The sequence below is a fragment of the Muntiacus reevesi genome, chromosome 5, assembly GCF_963930625.1.
Source record: "Muntiacus reevesi chromosome 5, mMunRee1.1, whole genome shotgun sequence".
Taxonomy (NCBI): Eukaryota; Metazoa; Chordata; class Mammalia; order Artiodactyla; family Cervidae; genus Muntiacus; species Muntiacus reevesi.
Genome location: NC_089253.1, coordinates 38,149,598 through 38,170,390, shown reverse-complemented (window position 1 = coordinate 38,170,390; position 20,793 = coordinate 38,149,598). Strand labels below are relative to the sequence as shown.

Here is a 20,793-nt window from a genome sequence, read left to right as displayed (position 1 = left end):
GGACCCCCAGCACAGTCCTACAGTGGGGGGGGGGGTGCTCCTCCCTCCGGCAGCCCCTCTACCAGGCTCCCAGGGGCCAGCCCCCCAGCCTGAGGGGGGGAGGCCCCAGCTCCCTTTGTTCCCCAGGAGGCATTCCAGAGATGTTTCTGGTAAGATAAACAGAACTCTTGACCCCTCTCTGGGCCCGTGGGGAGACGGCTGCCTGCCATCCTTCTGCTCTTGGCCACCTGGGGGCCGCAGCACCCCTGAGCACCCCCCAAGGCGCAGTGGGCCCAGCCAGCAACGAGGCCTGCACCCAGGCTGCCTCCCCCAGCTGTCCACTCACCGCCGAAGGGTGCGTCCATGATGGCGCAGGCGGGCAGGCGGGTGGCATCACCGGCAGGGACACTTGCTCAGAGGCCGGCCGGCTCCCCACCCGCCCACGGGGAAACAATAGCCAGCGCCGGGGAGTATTTGACCAGCGATAATCTGGGCCTGCTGGGCGGCCGCTGGCCCCCCCACCCCCAGCTTGCTCCCTCCCTCCCGATAAGGCCGCCCCAACCAACTTGCCCAAACCCCAGAGGGGGAGGGCGGTGCCCGCCGGACTCACCATTCACCTGCTGGGGGGAGTAGGCCTCTGAGCCAGAGTCTGGGGGGGAGTCTGGCAGGGTGCTGTGGAGAAGAGGGAAGGGCTGTTGGCTGGGCCATGGGACGGGCAGCTCTTCTGCGGGGCAGGGTCCCAGAGGCCCGGGGGCTGGAGGCCTCGAGGTCTCCCCCCTTTCCCATTACAGGCATTTCTCTTTACCAGCCCCCTCGGGGTGCCCAGCAGGGCCTGGGGCTGAGTTGCAGTTCAGGGGGGCCTTGGGCTCCTACCCTGCATCCCCTCAGACCTATGGGGCACTGGGGGGCCTGTCACCTGTGTCCCTGATGCTGGCTCAGGGGTTCAAGGATTCCCTCCCCAGACCCAAGGGCCAGGCCCGCTCTTTCCTTCCTGCACCCACTGAAGCCCCACTTCCTGGAAACTCTAGGGGGCCCTAGGGGCTGGGCCTGGGAAACGTCAGTGGGTCACCGGAGGGGCTGCCCTGCCACGGGCAGGTGTGGGCTGGGCAGGGAGCCAGCTTGCCAGGCCTGCACTCAGAGGTTTTGTGTTATCATCAGTAGTTCGGGCGAGAAAGAACAAACTCGACTCTGAGAGGTCAGCACGTCCTGCATGAACCCTGCGCTTGCCCAGACGGGAGGGTGGTGGCCACTTGCAGGGGGCTGGCTCTCTGGCCACCGTGACCCCCAAATCTGGAAAGACTGGCCACGTCAGGCCCAGGCAGCGTCTGCGGCAGCCCAGTCACTGCAGACACAGCCCTGGGCTGACTGAGGGTCCCCAAGCTTGTCTGGACAAGCCACCCTCCCACCGGCTCCCCCAGGCCCCCTGGGTGAGGACGACAGGAAGAAGTGATGGGGACCCGGTCCTTGCTGTGGCCCTCGCAGCCCGGTGGGCTGACCGGGGCCTCCCCAGCTCCGCGTCCGTCCCCTGCCTGCTGCCTGCACTGCCCTGACACTGGCCTTGTGTACAGGCCCTTCCGTTCCTCCAGGCCCTGCAAACACACGTGCCAAGTCTACAGGACCTTGCCTCCTTCCTCATAACTCCTCACAGCGCTCGAGTTGCTGCTTTACTGGTCACTAACTCCCTCCTCAACCAGACTGCAGGAAAGACGGGCCTGCCTTGTTTTCCACCTAGAACAGGGCCTGGCAGGGGTGGGGCGGTGGGAGCTGCCCGGGGCCCCCGGAGTGTCTGCGTGCTCTGGACACGCGCTTTCTCTCCCTGGCAAATGGCTTCAGTGGGCCATCCGAATCCTGCTGTGAGGGAGACGGGGCTCTACGCACAGGCTGGCTGCTTTTGGGGTCCCCCGGACTGACTACAGGGGCAGCTGATGAGCTCACACAGAGGCCTGGGGTACGGCAGCGGGCACCCAGCAGACGCTTGTTAGGCGGTGTTAGTTCTCTTCCCTCCCTGCCGTTCAGGGGTGGCAGCTTAGGGACAGCATCTCGGCCTAAAGCAGCCAGCTGCCTTCTGCCGCAATGGCTCACCCCTGCCTGGCCTCCCCCCATAAGCCAGGACATGGCCACTGGCCCCCAGCTCTTCCTCTGGGCTTCCTCCCCCGATTCCCACAGTCACGTGGCAGGGCGGAAGCATTTGGGGCTCCCTTTGCAGCTGGGGGTGCTGAGACCCTAATGGAGGTTGCGGGTCAGTACCCGGAAGGATGGGCTTCCCTCGTGGCTCCGCTGGTAAAGAATCTACCCGCAATCCCAGAAGGCTGGGAATAGCGGAGCTGGAGACGGAGCCTGGCTGCCTGATGGGTGCAGTGCTCCCAGCACCCCACTATCCTTCCACTCAGAGACGGGGTCCCCTGCCCGCTGCCTCAGCCTGGGGGGACCCAAAACTTTCTCTGAGCGCCTCTGCAGAGCTTGGCAGACCCACACTCCCTGCGTGTATGTGGGCTGGGCCAGTGGCCGCCTGGAGCCTCGGGTCACAGCTGGGGCCCAGGCTGAGCCCCTGGGTCAGGCGGGGATGTGGGCTCCTTGGAGAGGAGCTGGGGAGGACCTGGGGTGGGGGCTGGCGTGTCCCCACAGATGCACTGACTTCAGGTCCCACACCTGCACCATCAGCCAACTCCCTGGGGCCGCAGAAAACAGCGCAGTGAGGGGTTTGGGCGCTTGGGGTGCCTGCACGCATATGGAAGTGCCTTTGAATGCAAACAGTCCTGCCGCCGGTCTCAGCCCCTCCCCCCAACTCTCCACACAGCTCTCTCGGGATGGAGCCTTTTCTAGCACTTACAGCAGCCCTCATCACTCCGCTGCTCCGAACCCTCAGCTGCCCACTGCCTCAGCACAAAGCCGTGAGCGCCTCCTCGGCCTACCCCTGGAGCCTCCCCCCCACCCCCACCTTACTACCCGCAGGGCAGCCCGCTCCCCACTGCCCAGCCTCGGCCCCTGGCTCACCGTCAGTGCGTCCACACCTTGCCTGGCCCTGGACCTCTGCGTCTTACCCCGCCCGCAGCACTCCCTGCCCTCACTCACCCGGGGGCATAGGGAGCCTTGGGCTCTGCCTTGATGGGGGGCCCAGAACCCCCCAGGAAAGGCTTGGGAGCAACACCCATGCCGTTGTTGTTGTTGCAGTTGAGCGGGGCGCTGTAGCTCGGGGGTGGGAGGGCCCCATGGCGCCCCGGGGAGGGTCCGCCCCCCGGGGGGCTCAGGTGGTGGACCCCGCTGGAGCCGGGGATCGCTGGCTGCCCGTGGGGGTAGGAGGCCGCACTGGCTGGAGCAGAGATGTCAGGGAAGCAGCTGCGGAGAAGGGAGGAAGCTCAGCGCCAGCGGGGGCCCCCAGCCCCTCCCGGGGCCCCACCCTCGGGGCAGCGTGGACCCCGCAGAGGGCTCGCAGGCTGGGGGAGGGGGAGGAGCGGCTCTGGAGGCGGGGCGTTGTCAGGCCTCCCAGGTGCGGCCCGAGGGGCTGGGGGCGGGGCCACTCACAGGTCAGAGGCGTCCTCCTTGCTGAGGTACTCCTCCAGGATGCTGGTGTCTATGTTGGAGGGCTCCAGGGCGCCGTTGATGTCGTGGCCTGCGGGCAGGAGTGGACGTGAGCCAGGGCAGAGATCCGGCACCCCCGCCACCTGTGTCCACGTGGAGGGAGAGTCCTTCACTGTCACCACCTGCTGCCCCCCAGGGACGCGGCCGCCCCCAGCCCACAAGGCCCCCTGGACTGCCCCCAGGAGGGGAGGGGCCCACAGTCCGCATCTGGACAGACCCACCGCCTCCTGCCCCTCCATCCCCTCTCCCAGACGCGTGACACAAGCAAGTCCCTTCGTCTGTCTGTAAAATCGGGTGAACGTGTCCCCGTCTTACGGGGTGCCGTGAGCAGCAGATGAGGTGCCGCCACCCTCACGGACTTGGGCCCAGACTCGCTGACTCTGTCCTGCCCTGTCCTCCAGGCGGAGGTTCCAGAAGGCCCAGCCGCAGGCAGCCAGGAGCATCAGGCCTAGCCGGACTGGACCACACATCCTGGGCTGGGGGAGGGGGGCGGTGCATGAGGTTGGGGGAGACTCCGGCACCCCAGGCCCAACTGCAGGTGGAGAGGAAGTCAGGGTCGGAGTCAGGAACGTCCAGACCACCCTCAGTGTGTGTGCCCACCACCCTCATAATGAGGGCGAGGGTGCTGAGCCCAGAGGAGGAAACAGCCTCAGGGAGGTTCATCGGGGAACAGTGGGGGCCCCGGGCCCTCCCCCTGGCCTGGCCTGGCCCCACCAAGGGGAGGGACTCTCAGAAAAGGCGCCCCCAGTGCTCTAGGGCATCAGCAGTGGAGGAAAGGGGGAGGCACTGGCCTTTCCCCTCCCGGGGTCACCTTGCAGGGAGAGTTGGAGGGCGGGGTGATAAGGGGGCTGACGTGGGAGATGCGTCAACCCCGATAATGGAGGCTGGCCCCACCCACCCTGTTGGCCTGGGCTGGCTGGCCCCACTGAGGCAGGAGGCACCCCTCCCACAGGCCCCTAGGCCTTGAGTCTGGGGTCTGCACCTCATGCCCCCTCCCCTGGTGAACCCTGGGAACAGACCTCAGGTCCAGTAATAAATCCTAGATCACCTACTCCCTGCTGTGTGACCTTGGGCAGGTCACTCACCCTCTCGGAGCCTCAAGCTCCTCAGTAAAATGGGGACATGAACAGTTAACACTTTAAAGGGTTGTTCTGAGGATGAAACAAATTAAGGTATATAAGGGGCCCGGCACACAGTGGGTGCTCAGCAAACAGTGGCTGTCCTCACTCCCCAGCACCCAGAGCCCTGGGGTCCCCAGGAACCCCCGGCCCAGGCCTCTCCCTGGCCCCGGCCGGCATTTCAAGAATGCTGAGCCCCGCTTAGGTGATTAATGAATGGCTAAGCCCTCCTAGGAGTCACGCGCTGCCTGGGACAGGCCCTCCTGCCTGGGCTCACCCGGCCGGGAACAAGGGACACCCACCAAGCATCGCCAGTGGCCGCCCGGGCCAAGGGGAGCTTCTCAAGCTGGGAGTCACCAGGCTGCAGGCCGAGATTCTAGGACTCCGATCACACTCTGGCCCCCACCCCGTCCTTCCCAGTTAACTGAAGGTCCCATTTATTGAGCACCTGCTGTGTGCCGGGCACTTTTAGAGCCGAGTACGTTAATAACCATAGGAGTTTATTCTATGCAAGGCATCCTACAGGCCTTTCCCGTGCAGTGAGACACTTCATCGTCCCAACCTGTAATGGTGACGATGACATGATGATGATGATATTGACAGGGGCTCCCACTGAGTGCCCACCAGGCCCCAGCGCCCTTCTAAGTGCTTAATGGGTCTACCTCCCAATTGCCCCTGAAGACCTGGCGTCTGTTATTAGCCTCATCCCCTTTGTCCAGAGAAGCCAAGTCTCTTGCCCAAGGCAACAGGGTGAGGAGAGACCAGGGGCACAGGCCTGACTCCAAGAGGGAAGGTTTGGTTGGTGGTCTCAGAGGCTCCCGGCCATCCTGGGCGACCCTTCCTGGATGGGGGGATGGTCCCCAGGGAGGGAGGATCAGGCACAGGGAATGGGGAGGGAAGAGGTACTGGAGCGTCACGCCCACCTTGGCCGCCGAAGTTGCAGGTTTTTGAGACTGAACTTGGAATCCACAGTGAATGATGGGGTGGTGGAGTCATGGTGTTGCTATTTATAACAGGCCAGGCCCCCTCCTCCTCTCCTCCCCCTCCTCCCCTGGCTAGGAGCACTCCTAATCACCCCTAATCCTCCTGCCCACCTCCCCCCACCCTGGGGATTGGGGGGGGCGCTCAGACAGAGGCATCTTGGGAGACCCTAACGAGAACCAGATGTGGTTGGGGGGAGGAGAGGCCCTCCGGTGCCAGGGGCCGGGCGGACGGGAGGATGCAGGAGGGAGGGGTGAGCCCCTGGGGCAGGGTGGGGGTGGGCCAATGGGTGGGAGCGAAGTATGAGGTTTGGGGGGTTGGTGGGCCTCCTGAGGAACACTGACCCCAAATATTCGCTTTCTCTGGGAGTCCTCGAGGCCTCCCTGGTCCTCTCCCCACACCATCCATCCTAAAGGGTCCAGCCACTGAGCAGATGCCCCCAGTCTGTCCGTGAACCTCACTGGAGATCTCTAACCCAACGTTCTGGCCCAGGGACTCCTGAGGCTGGAGCAGAGGCCCCCAGGAACCCAGGAGAAAGGCAGGGCGCCCGGGGCACACTCTTGGGGGTGCCCCGTTCCCCACTGCTCCCAAAAGAACCCTGGAAACCGCTGAGCCAGGAGCAGACACCTATCAGGCAGGAAGCTAAGAGTGTCTCCTGCTGATCCTCAAGACCTCCCTGGGAGGTGTGGAGGCTGCCCAAGGTCCCACAGCCTGAAGGTGGCACCACCAGGTCACAAACCAGCATCCTTGCCCTCCCTCTCCCCAGACCCTCCAACTTCCCATTGCTCAGGACAACCAGAACCCTCCTGCAAGGTCTGGCAGCCGGGCCCCCTGCCTGCCTCCACGGCTGCTCCTGCCCCAGTGCCCCTCCCCGTGACTCTCCACGGTCCAGCCCCCACCTCACTCCCTCCCGGGACAAAAAACCCCACTTGCTCATCAGGCCCTAGCACATGCTCTTCCCTCTTCAGTTCAGTTCAGTCGTGTCCGACTCTCTGCGACCCCATGGACTGCAGCACACCAGGCCTCTCTGTCCATCACCAACTCCCGGAGTTTACTCAAACTCATATCCACTGCGTCGGTGATGTGATCCAGCCATCTCATCCTCTGTCCCTCACGCTGTTCCTATTCCTCATCACTCATTAGGTTTTGCCTTAAGTGTAAGAGCCTCCCGGAGACAGTATCTGACTCTTCCAATCCCTTGAGTGGCAGTCTCCTTTCTACTTTCTCATCAGGTTTTTTGCTCACACGCCCCAGGGGCAGAGTTGGTCCTCTGCCCACCCGCAGCCCCCATTCACTGAGTGGTCATTCTGCCCAGCTCCATGTCACACACTTTATACAGCTTTTTTTTTTTTTTGGCTGCAAGGCATGTGGGGTCTTAGTTCCTCGACCAGGGATTGATCCCATGCCCCCTGCGTTGGAAGCACGGGGTCTTGACCACTGGACCATATATAATTCATATATTTAAGACAATCCTACGGGGTAGGTGGTTTTTTTGTTCCTTGTTTCACAGATGAGGAAACTGCGGCTCAGGAAGGATAAATGCCTTTCCACTGCCTTGCAGGTATGGCAGCTGGGCTGAGTCCTCCCCGTTCTGCTCTCTGTGGCATGAGCATCTAAGCATACCGTAGGCACACAATAAATGTTCGTGGGATGAATGAGCACAGTGGCAAGTGGGGCACTGGAACCAGGCCGGCCTGGGCCTGGGGACCTCCGCCCAGCTGTGCTGTGGTCAGGATCTGGGGCTAGACAGGGCCCCTCCAGACATCACCCCTGCCCCACTGAGCTATGCACCCCAGCTGCTCCTCATTAATTAGGCCCTTTATTACCTGCTTTTAACAGGAGCCAGACACTGCTCCTTCCCAGGGAGACAGGGATCGGGTCTGTGGGAAGGAAGCCCCCTGCCCTCCTCTCTTTGCCTCCCTCTAAGGCCACCCAGCTGGGCAGAAGGGGAACCCAGGGGACACAAGCCAGGTGCGGGCTGAGGGAGGATGAGGGCCCAGGTGGTCCTCCACCCTGGACCCTTCCCTTCCTCCCCCCTCACACTCACGCCCCCTCACCACCAGCTGTGGCCGCTGGCTGAGTCTCGGCCATTGTCCCGGGGGACGGGGGAGGGTGGGGACACGGCACAGTGGGAGGCTTGTGCCCTGTCCACACCCTCCCCCCCACCCGTCAATGGGGCACTTGTCAATTCATGCCCCAAACATGGCGGAAATCCCGTCGGCCACGTGGCTATGGGCAGGGCAGGCCAGGGCCTAAGGATGCCGTCCGGGCCTGGCTGATCAGAGCCTGGGGCTGTAAGGGCACAGGTCTGTCCTTTCGCCATCAAGGGTCCACTCCAGGCATCCTGCTTCCAGACAAGGGCTGGGCCAGGGTAGCAATGGTCAGGAGACTGCCCACCTTGGCACACCCCTGGGGTCAAAGAGACCTGGTTGGTAATGTGGGCCCCTCCTTCATTGCTGTGTGACCCTCAGTAAGTGGCCTGACCTCTCTGGGCCTTAGCGTCCTTCTCTCTCAAGTGCAGGACATTCCTGCATCATGGGGTGGTCGTGACTCTTCTATGAGATGGTGGGAGAGCTCCTCACCCCAGAAGGCCATTCCTCAGTTAGCATTAATTATCCTGTCTCCATCAACCTTGGGACTCCCGTCTCCTTTCCTGCCCAGGCACAACCAGTGCCATGTTGTTATTCTGGCACACCTGCGGCATAGTCCAGCCTCCAGGACTTGGCTCTAGCCATCCCCACTCCAGTGGGTAAGACTTCTGTGACTGCCTGCCTACCCTGGCAGTCCTTCTGCAATCACCCCAGTCACAGAGGGGCCCCAGAGCTGTGGTTTCATCTCCCAGTATTGACTGAGCTGATCAACATGTGCCAAACTAGTTCCCACTGGGACAGGGCACACGGGCTCTCACCTCCCTTGGTCTGGACTTTCTATCTTTATTAATATGACCTATGATTAATATATGATAACTAATTCAGGCTTCAAATTGTGACCAGAGCCTTCTCACCCGAAATGCGTTCAGGTCAAATGCTTGGTTCTGCAAGCTACCCTCTGCATCTCAGCACCAAATCCTCAGTTAGCCTGGGGCTGAATGACAAGGATGCGGCTCTGGAGTCATTGCCAGCAGATCCTTAAATCTGATCCACAGTTGTCTTTGTTCCCTCAACTTCTTGTCAAAAATGCAGTCGAGTCCTGCATCCTGTCTGCAGAGACCCTTCTAGTCCAGGGGACCTGAGATCTTGAGCCCCCTCTGGGGTATAGCTGTGTCCTCCTTGGGTCCCCACACACCTGCCACCCTGTCCTCAGACCCACACAAGGCTGAACTCTCAGCCCCAAGATGCTCCCAAACCAGGTTCAACAGAGTTGGGCCCAGCAACTGTGGCCCCTTCTTAGGGAACCCGCCTTGGTCCCTAGGGAATTCCACTTTGATCTGCTACCCGCAACCTTCTCCCACCGTGATCAGGCCAGGCAGGCTGGGGAAGACCCCTCCCCACAGAGGTAAAACAGGCACGCTGCAGCTCGGGGTGGGCTTACCAGGGTCACCCAGGCCCATTGGTGTTCACACACCAGCATGCCCCACACGCACGTGTGCACACAGGGGCACACTCCCAGGCATGTATCCACTGGCACACACATGATCGTGTACATCCAAACATACACCTATGCAGAGGAACAGACCCCGAATACTGACACACACATGTGCACACACCAGCATGTTCCAAGTGTGCTCATTCATACCTTCACACAGTTATTTACTGAGCATCTACTATGTATCAGTCATGATGGTAGGCTCCGGAGACGAGGCAGTAAACAGACAAAACCTGCCTTGTCCCACTCGTGGACCAGGTAGGGGGCCTAGTCAGGGGACGACCTTGCCTTTGGGACCAGAGCAAAATAGTGAAGGGCAAGCTGGGGAGACACGGGCACACTCTCTTTCCCAGGAGGGGCTGGGGAGGGTGGCAGTTAGCACAAGGAACCCCCCACTTCCTCTTGGTTCCCCTACACTTTCTGGCTGCCCCTCTCCCAGTCTCTTCACACCCACTGCCGGCCTGTCCCAGTCCCCTCTTCTATATCAGACTTATTGGCTGTACATATAAATTAAACTTTCCTTAAAATAATAAAAATAAAAAACCTCCTGCCTACATGGAGCTGACATTCTGCATGCAGAGTCAGGTGACAAGATAGATGGTTAAAACCCACAGCATTTTAGAAGGTGACAAATGCTATGGAGACAATAAACCAGGGAGATGGGGTTGGGGCGCTAGGAGAGTGAGGAGGAGTTGCCATTTTAAGCAGGATAGCAGGGAAGGCTGCACAGAGCAAAGACACAGAGGAGGTGAGCCACATGGACAACAGAGAAGAGCATTCCAGGCAGTGGGGAGCCAGTGCAAAGGCCCTGAGGCATGTTCACATCTCAACACACCTCACATTTCTACACCTGTGCTCAGTAGGTAAAGAATCTGCCTGCAGTGAGGGAGACTCAGAAGATGCGGGCTTAATCCCTGGGTCGGGAAGATTCCCTGGAGGAGGAAATGGCAACCCACTCCAGTCTTCTTGCCAGGAAAATCCCATGAACAGAGGAGCCTGGCGGGCTATAGTCCATAGGATCGCAAAAAGTCGGACACGACTGAGTAAGCACGCACGCGTGCCTGCAGTGCTCGCTGACCCAAGGAAGGCCCAGGCCAGCACACCTCCCCATCAGCTCCAGGTGAAGCCAGTCCAGATGAGCGAACTCAGTGTGAGCCAGTCCAAATCCGTCACCAAAGGCAGCCCCCTCCAAGTTAGCAAAGCAGGGGATGAGGATTCCCCCCTAACCCCCCAAGACCACAGACCCCAGGAGAAGAACCGCGGCGGGGAGAAGGGAGCACAGGGGACTGAGGTGATGAAGAGGGGAGTGAGGGGGGTGGGTCCCCAAGCTCCTCACAGAGACAGAGGCTGTGGTTGTGCATTAGTGGGGCTGGAGGGATCTAGGTCAGATGGAGGAAAACCTTTTGCACCAATGAGCAAGGAGGCAGGGAGAGGCCAGGAAGCCCTGAAGCCCACTGCCCATGGTCCAGGCCAGGGGCTGCTTAGGCGCCAACAGCCCCTCGACCCAGGGTTTTCCCTTCCTTCCTTCCTCCAGCTTCAACAGTCTTGGGGTCTCACTGCTTCTATCAGACAACCCTGACCCTCTGAATGAGGGGTCTGAGGTCCAGAGAGGTCCAGGGGCTGGACAGAAGCCACCCAGCACAGCCATGGGTGATGGGTCAGGACCCCCAGCACACAAATGCTAGGCCCCCTCCTGCCCCACTCCAAGCTGGCACCCAGCTGTGACAGGCTGCAGTTTAGGAGATGGGATCCCGCCCAGCTCTGCCACGGCTGCCCTGAGTGAGCCTGCCCTATTGCCTCCTCCTCCTGCCTCAGCAGCCCCCTCTCAGAAGTGAGGGGACCCCAGCTGCACTTCCACAGGGCTCCAGGACTCCCAGGAGACAACACACGCCTAAACCTCCAGCCTGGGGGCGGCTGGCAAAGACAAAGGATGGTCAAGCCCATTCCCCCAGCCACCGGCCCAGGAGTTCCTCATCTCTGAGCTGGAGGGTGGGGCAGGCCCCGCTGGAGGCACCGGGAACCCGGAGTGGCATCAGGGCCAGGCAGGGCCACGGAGCGGCCTCTGAGTACAGTGTGTTCAAGGAGGTGACAGCTTCCCTTCAGCCCTGGAATGAGCAGCCCAGAGAGGGTGAGGGGCTTTCCCAAGACACACAGCACCAGCCACAGGCCCCAGTCCGACCTGCCCTTGAACCAATAACTCCTCAAAGCGGGGAGCATAGTACCTGATGTGAGCCTCCCAGGGGACAGCAATCACAGTCCAGGCTGCAGGCACCCCATCAGGCACCATCCCAGACCCCCTTTACCTACTCCCCACGGAAACCCCGAGAGGCAGTTACGACGCCTACAGCTGTGTTCCCATTCTACAGATGGGAAGGTGAAGGCACAAAGAGGTCTAGGGACAGGACCAGGAGAAGGCCAAGGACAGACCCACAGCCCACCTCGGTGAATGCAGAGACCCACATGGGCCCGAGGGGCTGCCCGACATGCTGGCAACCATGTCGGGGCTGGAGACCAAGACGGGAGAGTATGCCCCTCCGTGCACACACCCAGGCTGCGGGGGGAAACTGAGGCCCAGAGGAGGGCTCGGTGAAAAGGAAGAAGGTGGGAGAAAAAGGGCAGGCAGCCTGGGTAGGGCGGGGCCAGCCCCGGTTAATAATTCAGTTAATGATTTCTTCTCCCCATCCTTATCGAGCGGGCAAAGTCCAAGGGCAGCAGCCAATCAGCAGCCCCCGCTTACTTACCCAGCAGCCTCTGCTGCCAGGGCCCCCGGGCCGGCGAGGAGTCAGGGAGCGGCGGCCAGGTCCCCAGGAGGGGGCCGTTCTGCCCAGAGCGGCCTATCTTTCCCCCCAACACCCAGCTTGGCTCTGCCTAAGACTCCGGGGGGCCCTCTGCCCAGGCCCCCAGACTCAGGAGAGGCCCTGGGGTCGGCAGGCTGGAAGCAGCCTGGTCCTCTGTGCTGAGCCAGGCCCCCGACCCTGCCTCTGTTCACGGTCATTGTTGCTTCCATCTCCTGCCCCCTTCCACCCGGTGCAGCCCTGCGCTGGGTGCTGGGAACCAGGGGATGAGTCAGGCCCCCTGCCCCCGCCCCTGCTACCTACCACTTCCCCTCCAGCTGGGGTCAGGACCTAGGGAGGTGGGGCTGGGACAGGAGTCCTCCAGAGGGGCTCTGGGTGAACCCAGGAGGCACCCCATCTGATCCCCTTGAGAGTCAGGGGTCTGGTGGTTTCCCCCACCCACCGACTCCCCAGACGTACTGTAGACAGGTGGACTCGGGCACAGTGCCTGGTCACACACCGCATCTCAGCCCCAGACTCCCGTCCAGGGTGGGCGTCCTCTCCCACGAGTGGTCAGTTGGGCTCCCCCAGGGGTCCCCTCTGCAGGCAGAGGGGCTGGTCCCCATAGGAAGGCCACCCTCCCTCCCCAAGGCCCTGGCGACAGGGCGTGCTGAAGCCTGGGTATCAGCCCTGGTTCACCTGGGCTTACCCCCTTCTCTCGGAGCCACAGTCTTGGACTCTGGGGAAAGCAGGTCAATGCCATCCCTCTCCTTCCCCATCCTAGAGCTGAGGAAGGGTCAAAACCAGGATCTGGTGTTTTGGGGTCGGTGAGGAGCCCAGCACCCCCGCCCCCCCTGTATCCAGTGTATATGTCCTATTACGAGGTCAGGAGTTTGCCTTTGTTTGGTGGCTAAAAAGAATCATACTGGAAGCCCCTGCTCGGGTCCAGCCTACCTCCCTACCCCAGGAGGGGACATGAAGCCAGAGAAGGGAAGTCACCTGCCCAAGCTACCCAGCAGGTCTGGTAGGAGTGAAAACCCGGCTCCCCCCTCCAACCCTAGCATGGCTCTAGAGGCCGGGGGAGGCACCCCAACCTCGGGGTGGCCTCTCCAGCACATACAGGCAGCCCGGCTCCGCTCAGTTGCTTCCTCCATCCCTACCGGCTTCCTGAGGGCTGACCGCTGTTCACTCACACCCCATGTGTCCCTGAAGCCAGGGACCAGTACCCTCCGCCTTCTAAAACATCCCTCCTCCCCAGGGCTGGAGGAGAAGGCTCATCAGAGCCCAGGACCACATCAAGACCTTCTCTGCCACCCACTCCAGTCTTGCAGGTGAGGAAAAGGGGTCCAGAGAAGGTCACGCAGCTCTCAGTGGCCAAACCCGCCCCACAACCCCTAAGACACTATAGGGATCTTCCGACGCTGCCTGGCCCTGTCCCTGACCAGCTCTGGGACCCCAGGCCCCAGCCGGTCAACGTGATGAGGAGGATACCTGCTACTGCATCCCGGTTACCTGCTGGGAGCCAGTGCATCATGCCCGGAGGGTCCGCTCTCCGCAGGCCCTGTGCCCGCACGTCTGGGCGGCCGTAGCCTCCCTCTAGGGGATTAGCAAGGCGGTCACGGGGGCCCGGCTGTACCAGCCTCGAGGGGGCCGCCCTGTCCCAGCCTCCCACCTGAGGCTCAAAGCGCCTTAGCCTCCAGCCCCCCACCCTGGGGCCGGGTACAGCCTGGCCCCCCACCCTGTGCAGGCAGGACCCAGGACACTCGCCTGATGTGCCTGGAGAGGGGGCCATGTCACACGAGGGGCCTGGGCACGCCCTGCCCCCTTCAGTCAAGCCCTCTCCCGTCTCCAAGCCCAGAGCTGAAAGCACAAACCCTGTGCCTACGTACCCACTGTCCTGGGGGGTGACCACAGCCAAGCAGGACCCAGGATGAGAGCTCAGGTGTCCCCCAGCCCCAAGGGACATACACAGTGCGTCTCCTCCCTCCCCCTGGAACAACACATCCACCACGTGCACAACAGCACCGCTGCTCACACTTCCACACTTCCACTCATGAGCACACTCGCCAGCAGCCCCCACCCCCCCAGGGGCTCCCTAACACCCACACTGAGTCCCCCATGTGTCACTGCCCACCACATTCCCGGCCAGGCCTTCCCCACCCTAGCTGCCCGGGAGACCCCAGCCCTCAGCGCCTGCCCCACCTTCCCCCCATCGCAGGCTCTGGGAGCACTTTTCCAGCCCCTGGCTCCCTCCACAGACATTCTTGAGCCTCCTCTTATCTCTCTGGAGGGAGCAGCACAGCCTCCCCGCCAGGCCAGCCAGGCCAGCCGCATGGCTGAGCCGTGGCGTCAGCCCCCACCCCCACCCCCCACCCACGGCCAGGAGGGAAAGTTTGGCTCCGGAGACAGGGAGCCTGGGCCAGCCAGGCCCACCCCTCTGCCCGGGCCCAGGGTCCTGGCGGGAGGAGGCACAGGGATATCTGCCGGAAGCAAGGGGGTCTGGCTTGTGAGTCATCGGGACGTCTGGCACGCTCAGGGCACCCCCAAAAGAGTAGCCCCCAAGCAAGGATGAATGTCCCGTTCCTACCTCCTCAGGGATCCCATAAAGCCCCTCAAGGCTCCTAAAGGATGAACAAGAGCTAGGGAGGACCAGAGCCCCTGGGACCAATGGGGAAATGTCAGGACCCTCAAATGGCCTAACCACTCAGGATGAACCATTCAACCTAGTACCAAACTGACTTCTCAGATCTGGGGCTGTGGGGGTTCCCAAAAACTGCAGTGGGGAGGCCTGAGGCTTGGGAATGCCCTTACCTGGGCTGTTCAGCAAGCTTTCTCCCTGTCTGTGACTTCTGGCTGAGGGGCAGCAAGCAGAGTGGACAAAGGCTCCCACCCTCACCCCCCGGAAGTCACAGGGAGAAACTGAGTCAAAGAAAGGCCTTCCTTACTCCCTCACAGGACTCCAAAGGGGTCTGGGCGCTGGACTTGAAACCTGCGCCCTAATTCCCTGTCCTGTGTGCCCCGCGGGCCACCCGCAACTCGCCAGGGGCAGGTTCACACTGATGGAAGGTTCTGGATCATCGAGTTTTGCATTCTGAAAGCACTGAGGTGCAGGGTATGGGCTCAGGGATGGGGAAGCAGATAGGGGCAGAGGGTGGACTGCCGAGGTGGGTGGAGAAGGACACAAAAGCACCCAGAAGGTCTGGCTAGATGTTCCAGCAAGGGTCTGAGAAGCTGGGGGCGTCCGCCTGCGCCTGTCCCCCGCCCCCACTGTCCTCCTCCTGAACTCAGCACCAGGGAGGGGACAGCCTGGAGGAGGGGTGGAGGCTACTCAGGAAAAGGGGAGAGGAGTTGGCGAGATGAAGGTGCAGCGCCCCCAAAACCACTGCTTAGGAGCGGGGAGAGGGCAGAAGAAAACACTGTAAGGGTGTGTGTAGATCCCAGCCCTGGCGAGGGTCCTTTAGGGTCAAGGTGAGGAGAAGAGGTCATTCCTGGGACAGGGGCACCGTCTGAGGGGGCAGAGCTCCAGGGACAGGTGTGAGACACAGCCCAGAGGGCCCTGGGGGCGGCAGGAGGCAGCCAGAGGGTCTCAGAGGGCGGAGGTGGCTAACGGGGTGGGGGCGGGGGGGGGGGGTGATGCCAACTTCAGCTCCTTCCAGCCCAAGGAGAGCACTGGAGGTGGGGGGGAATCCCGCCCACAGAGGTATGCTGGGGAGGGGTACCCAGCCCCTAGTAGGTGAGGGGTAGCTGCTTCCAGGGGAAGTCCAGCCGTGGGGGAGGGGGCGGCCTTGGAGAAGGTGGGTGACTGTCCTGAAGGGGGTCTCCCCATCTTGATGGGGGTCCTAGGCTCCAGGAAGCACCGTGGGGCAGGTCCCCGCTCCTAGGAGTCAGGCCGGGGGGAGCGGGAGCAGGGTGTCAACCTGAAAGGCACGCAGGGTGCCTGGGTCGTTAGGCGACGGTCCCAGTCTCTGGGAGGCACGCTGGGGTGCCAGCCTAAGAGGCATGGAAGACCCCCCGGAAGGCGTGCTGGGGGTTCCAGCCTAGAGGGGGTTCCAGCGAAGCACAGAGACGATCCCCGGGGTCGGGAAGGGTCAGAATTTAGAGGGGACTGCGGTCCTGGAAGGCGTGAAGGAGGGCTGAGTAGGGACGGGACGCAGCTCCAAGGAAGTTGTGTGTGTTTGGGGGTGGGAGGGACAGGGAGGGTGAGCCCAAGTTCAGCAGAGGTGGGTATTAACCTGCAGGAGACGGAGGGCCCCCGTCCGGAGCAGGCGTTCTGGCGGGGTCCCGGCGTGGCGAAAGCACAGTCAGAGGTCCCGGTCCCCAGGGAGACCGGGCTGGGGGCTCCCAGCGCGAGAGGGTCGCCGTCCCCGCCGGCCCCGCGCGGTCCCTCACCTTCGAAGAAGCGCTGCAGCGCCTCCGTCTCGTCCACCACCTCCATGTCCGGTCTGCCCGGCGCGCACTCCGCCCCGGCCCCGCTACAGCCCGGCCCGGGGGCGCGGCATCGCCGGCGCGGCCAGCGCGACAGTCCCGGCTCGGCTCCCGCTGCGGTCCCGCCCGGCCCGCCGCCGCGCTCGCCCCCAGCGCGGGCCTGGCCCGGCCCCTGCCCGCCCCGCACGCGCCCCGCCCGCCGGCCGCGCGCCGCGCCCCCTGCCGGTCCTCCGCAGCCCCGCGCCGGGCAGGATGCGCGCGGCTCCTCCAGGGGGCGCTCGGCGGGAAGGGGGGGCGTCCTAATTGAGGTGGGGTGGGGGGCTCGCTGCGCCGCCAGACCCCTGGGCTGCGGGAGGCCCGGACCCCCGCAGTCCTCGCCTGCCCCTGGGGAAAGAGAAGACAGCGGGCTTCTCAATCTTAGATGTTCAGAACCAAACCTCAGGGACAGCCCCCTTTTCCTCTGCTGACCCACCGCCCATCTCAGCAATAATAACTTGCATTTCTCAAACATTCGCTGGGGGCCAAGCCCACCCTGAGTGCTCCACGGGCATTATCTCTGAGTACATCCTCTCAGGTACCCTACCAAGGAGAGACTGCTGCTGCTGCTGCTAAGTCGAGGAGAGACTACTACATGATTTTACAGATGAGAACGCTGAGGCTCAGTGAAGTTCAGTACCGTCTGAGGAAGTCTGTCCTGTACAACCTTGCAGTGATGGGGGATACTTCTCTGTCTTCCATCAGGGTCGCCATCAGCCACATCTGGCGGCCAAGCACTTGAAAAGTGGCTGTTGAGACTGGGAAACTGACTTCTCAATTTTTAGTTAATTTTAATTAGTTTATATTTAAATAGCTTATGTGTAGCTGCGATATTGGACAGTCCAGGTCTAACAGTTTCAAAGTGATTAGGGTCAAAGGCAACAGCAGAGCCAGGTCCGGCTGACCTGGGAAACTGCTCCATCCGTCATCCAGGAGGGTCCCCTCCGAGTGAATCCACCAGCCTTCTCTCTCTGTCTCCATCTCTGTGAGTGCCTCTCATTTCTTTTCTGCCAAATAGCACAGCCTATCTCTCCACTGATCTCCTCTATAATCCTCCCACATCACTCTTTTTGTTTATCTATTTTTATTTATTTTTTCTTTGGCCAGCCACGTAGCACGTGGGATCTTAGTTCCCCAACCAGGGATGGATACTCCCACCGCAGTATTCCTGCATTGGAAAGCACAGAGTCTCAAACACTGGATGGCCAGGGTAGTCACCCAAATCACTCTTTTTAAAATGTAGATCGGATCATGTCACTCTTTACTAAAACCTGGGGTTTCCCTTTGCACTCAAAATAATATCTAGGTCCTACCATGCTCCTGCAAATGGCATTATATTTGTGTATGTATATGATAGGCTTCCTGGTTTGTGCTAGTGATAAAGAAACCCGCCTGTCAATGCAGGAGACTTAAGAGACAAGGGTTCCATCCCTGGGTCGGGAAGATCCCCTGGAAGAGGAAATGGCAACCCACTCCAGTATTCTTGCCTGGAGAATCCCATGGACAGAGGAGCCTGATGGGCTACCGTCCGTAGGGTCGCAAAGAGTTAGACGTGACTAAAGAGACTTAGCACACATGTGTGTATAACTGATTCACTTTGCTACACAACAGAAACTAACGCAGCACTGTAAATCAATTATACTCCAATAAAAATTTAAAAAATAAAAACAACATCTAAACCTCCACCCTGGTTTCCAAGGTCATGTGTAACCTGCTCCTGCCTGTAATGCTGACCGCATCATCTCCTTTTCTCTCCATTGCTAAGTCACAGCCACCAAAAGTCCTCCTTACCATCACTCAAACATGCCAGACTCACACCTGCCGCAGGGCCTTGGCACATGCTGTTCCATCTGTCTGCAACATTGGTTCCCCTGAGCTGGCTCCTTCGGAATAGTCAGTCTCAGCTCACTCATCACCTCACTGGCCATCCTATTGAAAGCAATTCCCCCTGTGTGCGTAAGTGCTAGGTCGCTCAGTTGTGTCTAACTCTTTGCAACTCCGTGGGTTGTAGCCCACAGGCTCCTCTGTCCCTGGGATTCTGCAGGCAAGAATACTGGAGTGGGTTGCCATGCCCTCCTACAGGGGATCTTCCTGACCCAGGGATTGAATCCGCATCTCTTAAAGTCTCCTGCACTAGCGGGCGAGTTCTTTACCACTAGGGCAACCTGGGAAGCCCAGGTCCCCCTACCTAGCCTTTATTTCTCACCACATAAAAGATTTGTATCTACTCTTTGTTACCATTCTTCTCCTCGCTCATGAATGGAAGCTCTATGAAGGTAAGGGCTTTTTCTGGCTTGGTCATTGCCCTAACTTCAACACCAAAAATGCTACTTGGCATTCAGGAGGTGCTCAAAATATTGATAGATGTGATGAATGAATGACTGGAGGGTGGCGTCTTCAAACTGCAGAATCTTAGAACTCTGAAACCTCGGAAGCAGGGAATTCTGGAATCCCGGACCCAGCGAATCATCTCACTACAGAGTGGCTCCGCTCACAGCCTCCCTGGGTCCTCAGACACAGCACGGGGGCTGGGAAAAAACCCACCCCAGCCCAGCCCTGTTTTGTTGTTGTCCAGACGCTAAGCCGTGTTCTCCTCTTTGCCACCCCAGGGACTGCAGCACACCAGGCTTCCCTGTCTTTCACTATTTCCCAGAGCTTGCTCAAACTCATGTCCATTGAGTCGATGATGCCATCCAACCATCTCAGCCCCTGTCACCCCCTTCTCCTCCTGCCTTCTATCTTTCCCAACATTGGGGGCTTTTCCAGGAAGTCAGTTAGTTGCATCAGGTGGCCAATGTATTGGAGCTTCAGCCTCAGCGTCAGTCCTTGCCGTGAATATTCAGGCTTGGTTTCCTTGGCGCTGATTGCTGGAAGACAAAACTGAAACAGAGGGCAAGGAGGGGGTGGTGGGGGGGACCCACTGGCAGATCAAGATGCCAGTCTAGCCAGCCCACCGGTGGCCCCTCAGAGTACAGTGTGGGGTGGGGGGCGAGCTGGGCTGCTGGGTGGGGGTGGCGATGAGAGCCTGCAAAGCGGTTCCCACCCAGGCCACCCTCCTCCTCCTCCCCAGCGGCCAGCCTTGGTGGGGGTGGGGGGGACGACCGGGGCCTGAGCCCAGATGTGGCCCAGTCAGCAGGCCCGTGGTGGCCCGCCGAGGAGGGTCAATGCCACGACAGTTCTGGGACTGGGGGAGGGGGTGCCCAGCCCGGCGGGCACCTCACAATGAGGTTTTGTCCCCCGGGGGCCGCTCTCCGAGCTGTTGCTCTTAGATATATAGAAATGGACTTTGCTGGAGGCCCCAGCTGTGTGTGCTGACCGGCGCTCCCCCCGCAGGGGCCCGACTGAGGGAGGGAGAGCGCCACACTGAGACGCCTATTCTTTTCCAGCTGATACACCCCAGAGGTTTTTCCCCCTCTGCAGCCTCCCTTAAGACAATTGTTATTCTCTGCTCTGCCCCTTCCCCCACCCGGGTCAGGCCCGCCCCGCGGACAAAGTAGACACCCGCCTACGCCGAGTGATTTTTTAAAATGAATTTATTTTAGGAGTTGCCCAGGACCGCCTGGAAAATCAGCTTCTTTATAAGCCTCCCCCATCCGCAGGTCTTCCTGCCACATCCCACGCGGTGCCCAAAAAGTCTACCGTTAGGAGGCGGTCCCCATCCGCAAGTGATGCCTTACCCTGGCAATGGGTGGGTGGGGCTATGCGTATTTCCTCCCCAGCACCCAAGTCCTCAGGCTGGGTTGTTGGGTCTTGGCGCATGAGCCTTGAAGATGCATGCGGTGGGATGGGGCTTCCTGTTCATCTCATGGGAGCTGACCTCGCTCAGGGGGTTGTTAGTCCTGCTGTCACCTCTGACTCCACTAAACCACTGAGCAAGGGAGCAGTGGTGCCCTGGGATCTTAATCTCTGTGCTGGGGGACTAGGGAGGCTGAAAGATCCCAGACTCCAGGGCTTAGCGAAGACTCAAAGCTACCACCCTCCAACTCCATAATGAAGGAGGTTGAGGCTGGTGAGGGAGCCCCAGAGAGCTTTGTGTAAGCAGGACCTTGAGGGAACCCCTCCATGGAGAGGAGTCCCTGCCAGTACCCCCTCCTCACCACACCACACGAGTGAGGGACCAAGATTTCCATGCTGGCCCGGCAGACATAGCTGTCCCTGGGGCTGGCTCAACCATTCTGCAAGGCCCGTCCTCTGCACCTTCATCTCTGAGTCAACCCATTATTCCCACCTCACGGTGTAGGTTAAGTACCAGGGAGGTGATTGATAAATGAGGTTTTCTCTGATTCCAGGTCAGAGCCCAGTGCTGGGCCTTGAGG

General features: G+C 60.8%; 1 protein-coding gene across 3 annotated transcripts in view; it reads right to left on the bottom strand.

The window, feature by feature from the left end:
• Nucleotides 1–16,527, bottom strand: part of MYRF (myelin regulatory factor) — a 34,986-nt gene extending 18,459 nt beyond the window's left edge. For 2 of the 3 annotated variants that reach the window (XM_065936511.1, XM_065936512.1), the window contains exons 1-3: nucleotides 16,406–16,527; nucleotides 3,502–3,589; nucleotides 590–651 (exon numbers count right to left, since the gene is read on the bottom strand). In XM_065936511.1, coding sequence (XP_065792583.1) covers nucleotides 590–651; nucleotides 3,502–3,589; nucleotides 16,406–16,451 — 196 coding nt within the window. In that variant the 5' untranslated portion in view covers nucleotides 16,452–16,527. Of the gene's footprint in view, nucleotides 1–589; nucleotides 652–3,051; nucleotides 3,316–3,501; nucleotides 3,590–16,405 lie in introns of all 3 variants that reach the window. The other variant, XM_065936513.1, reaches the window with a different exon arrangement.
• Nucleotides 16,528–20,793: the final 4,266 nt, after the last annotated feature.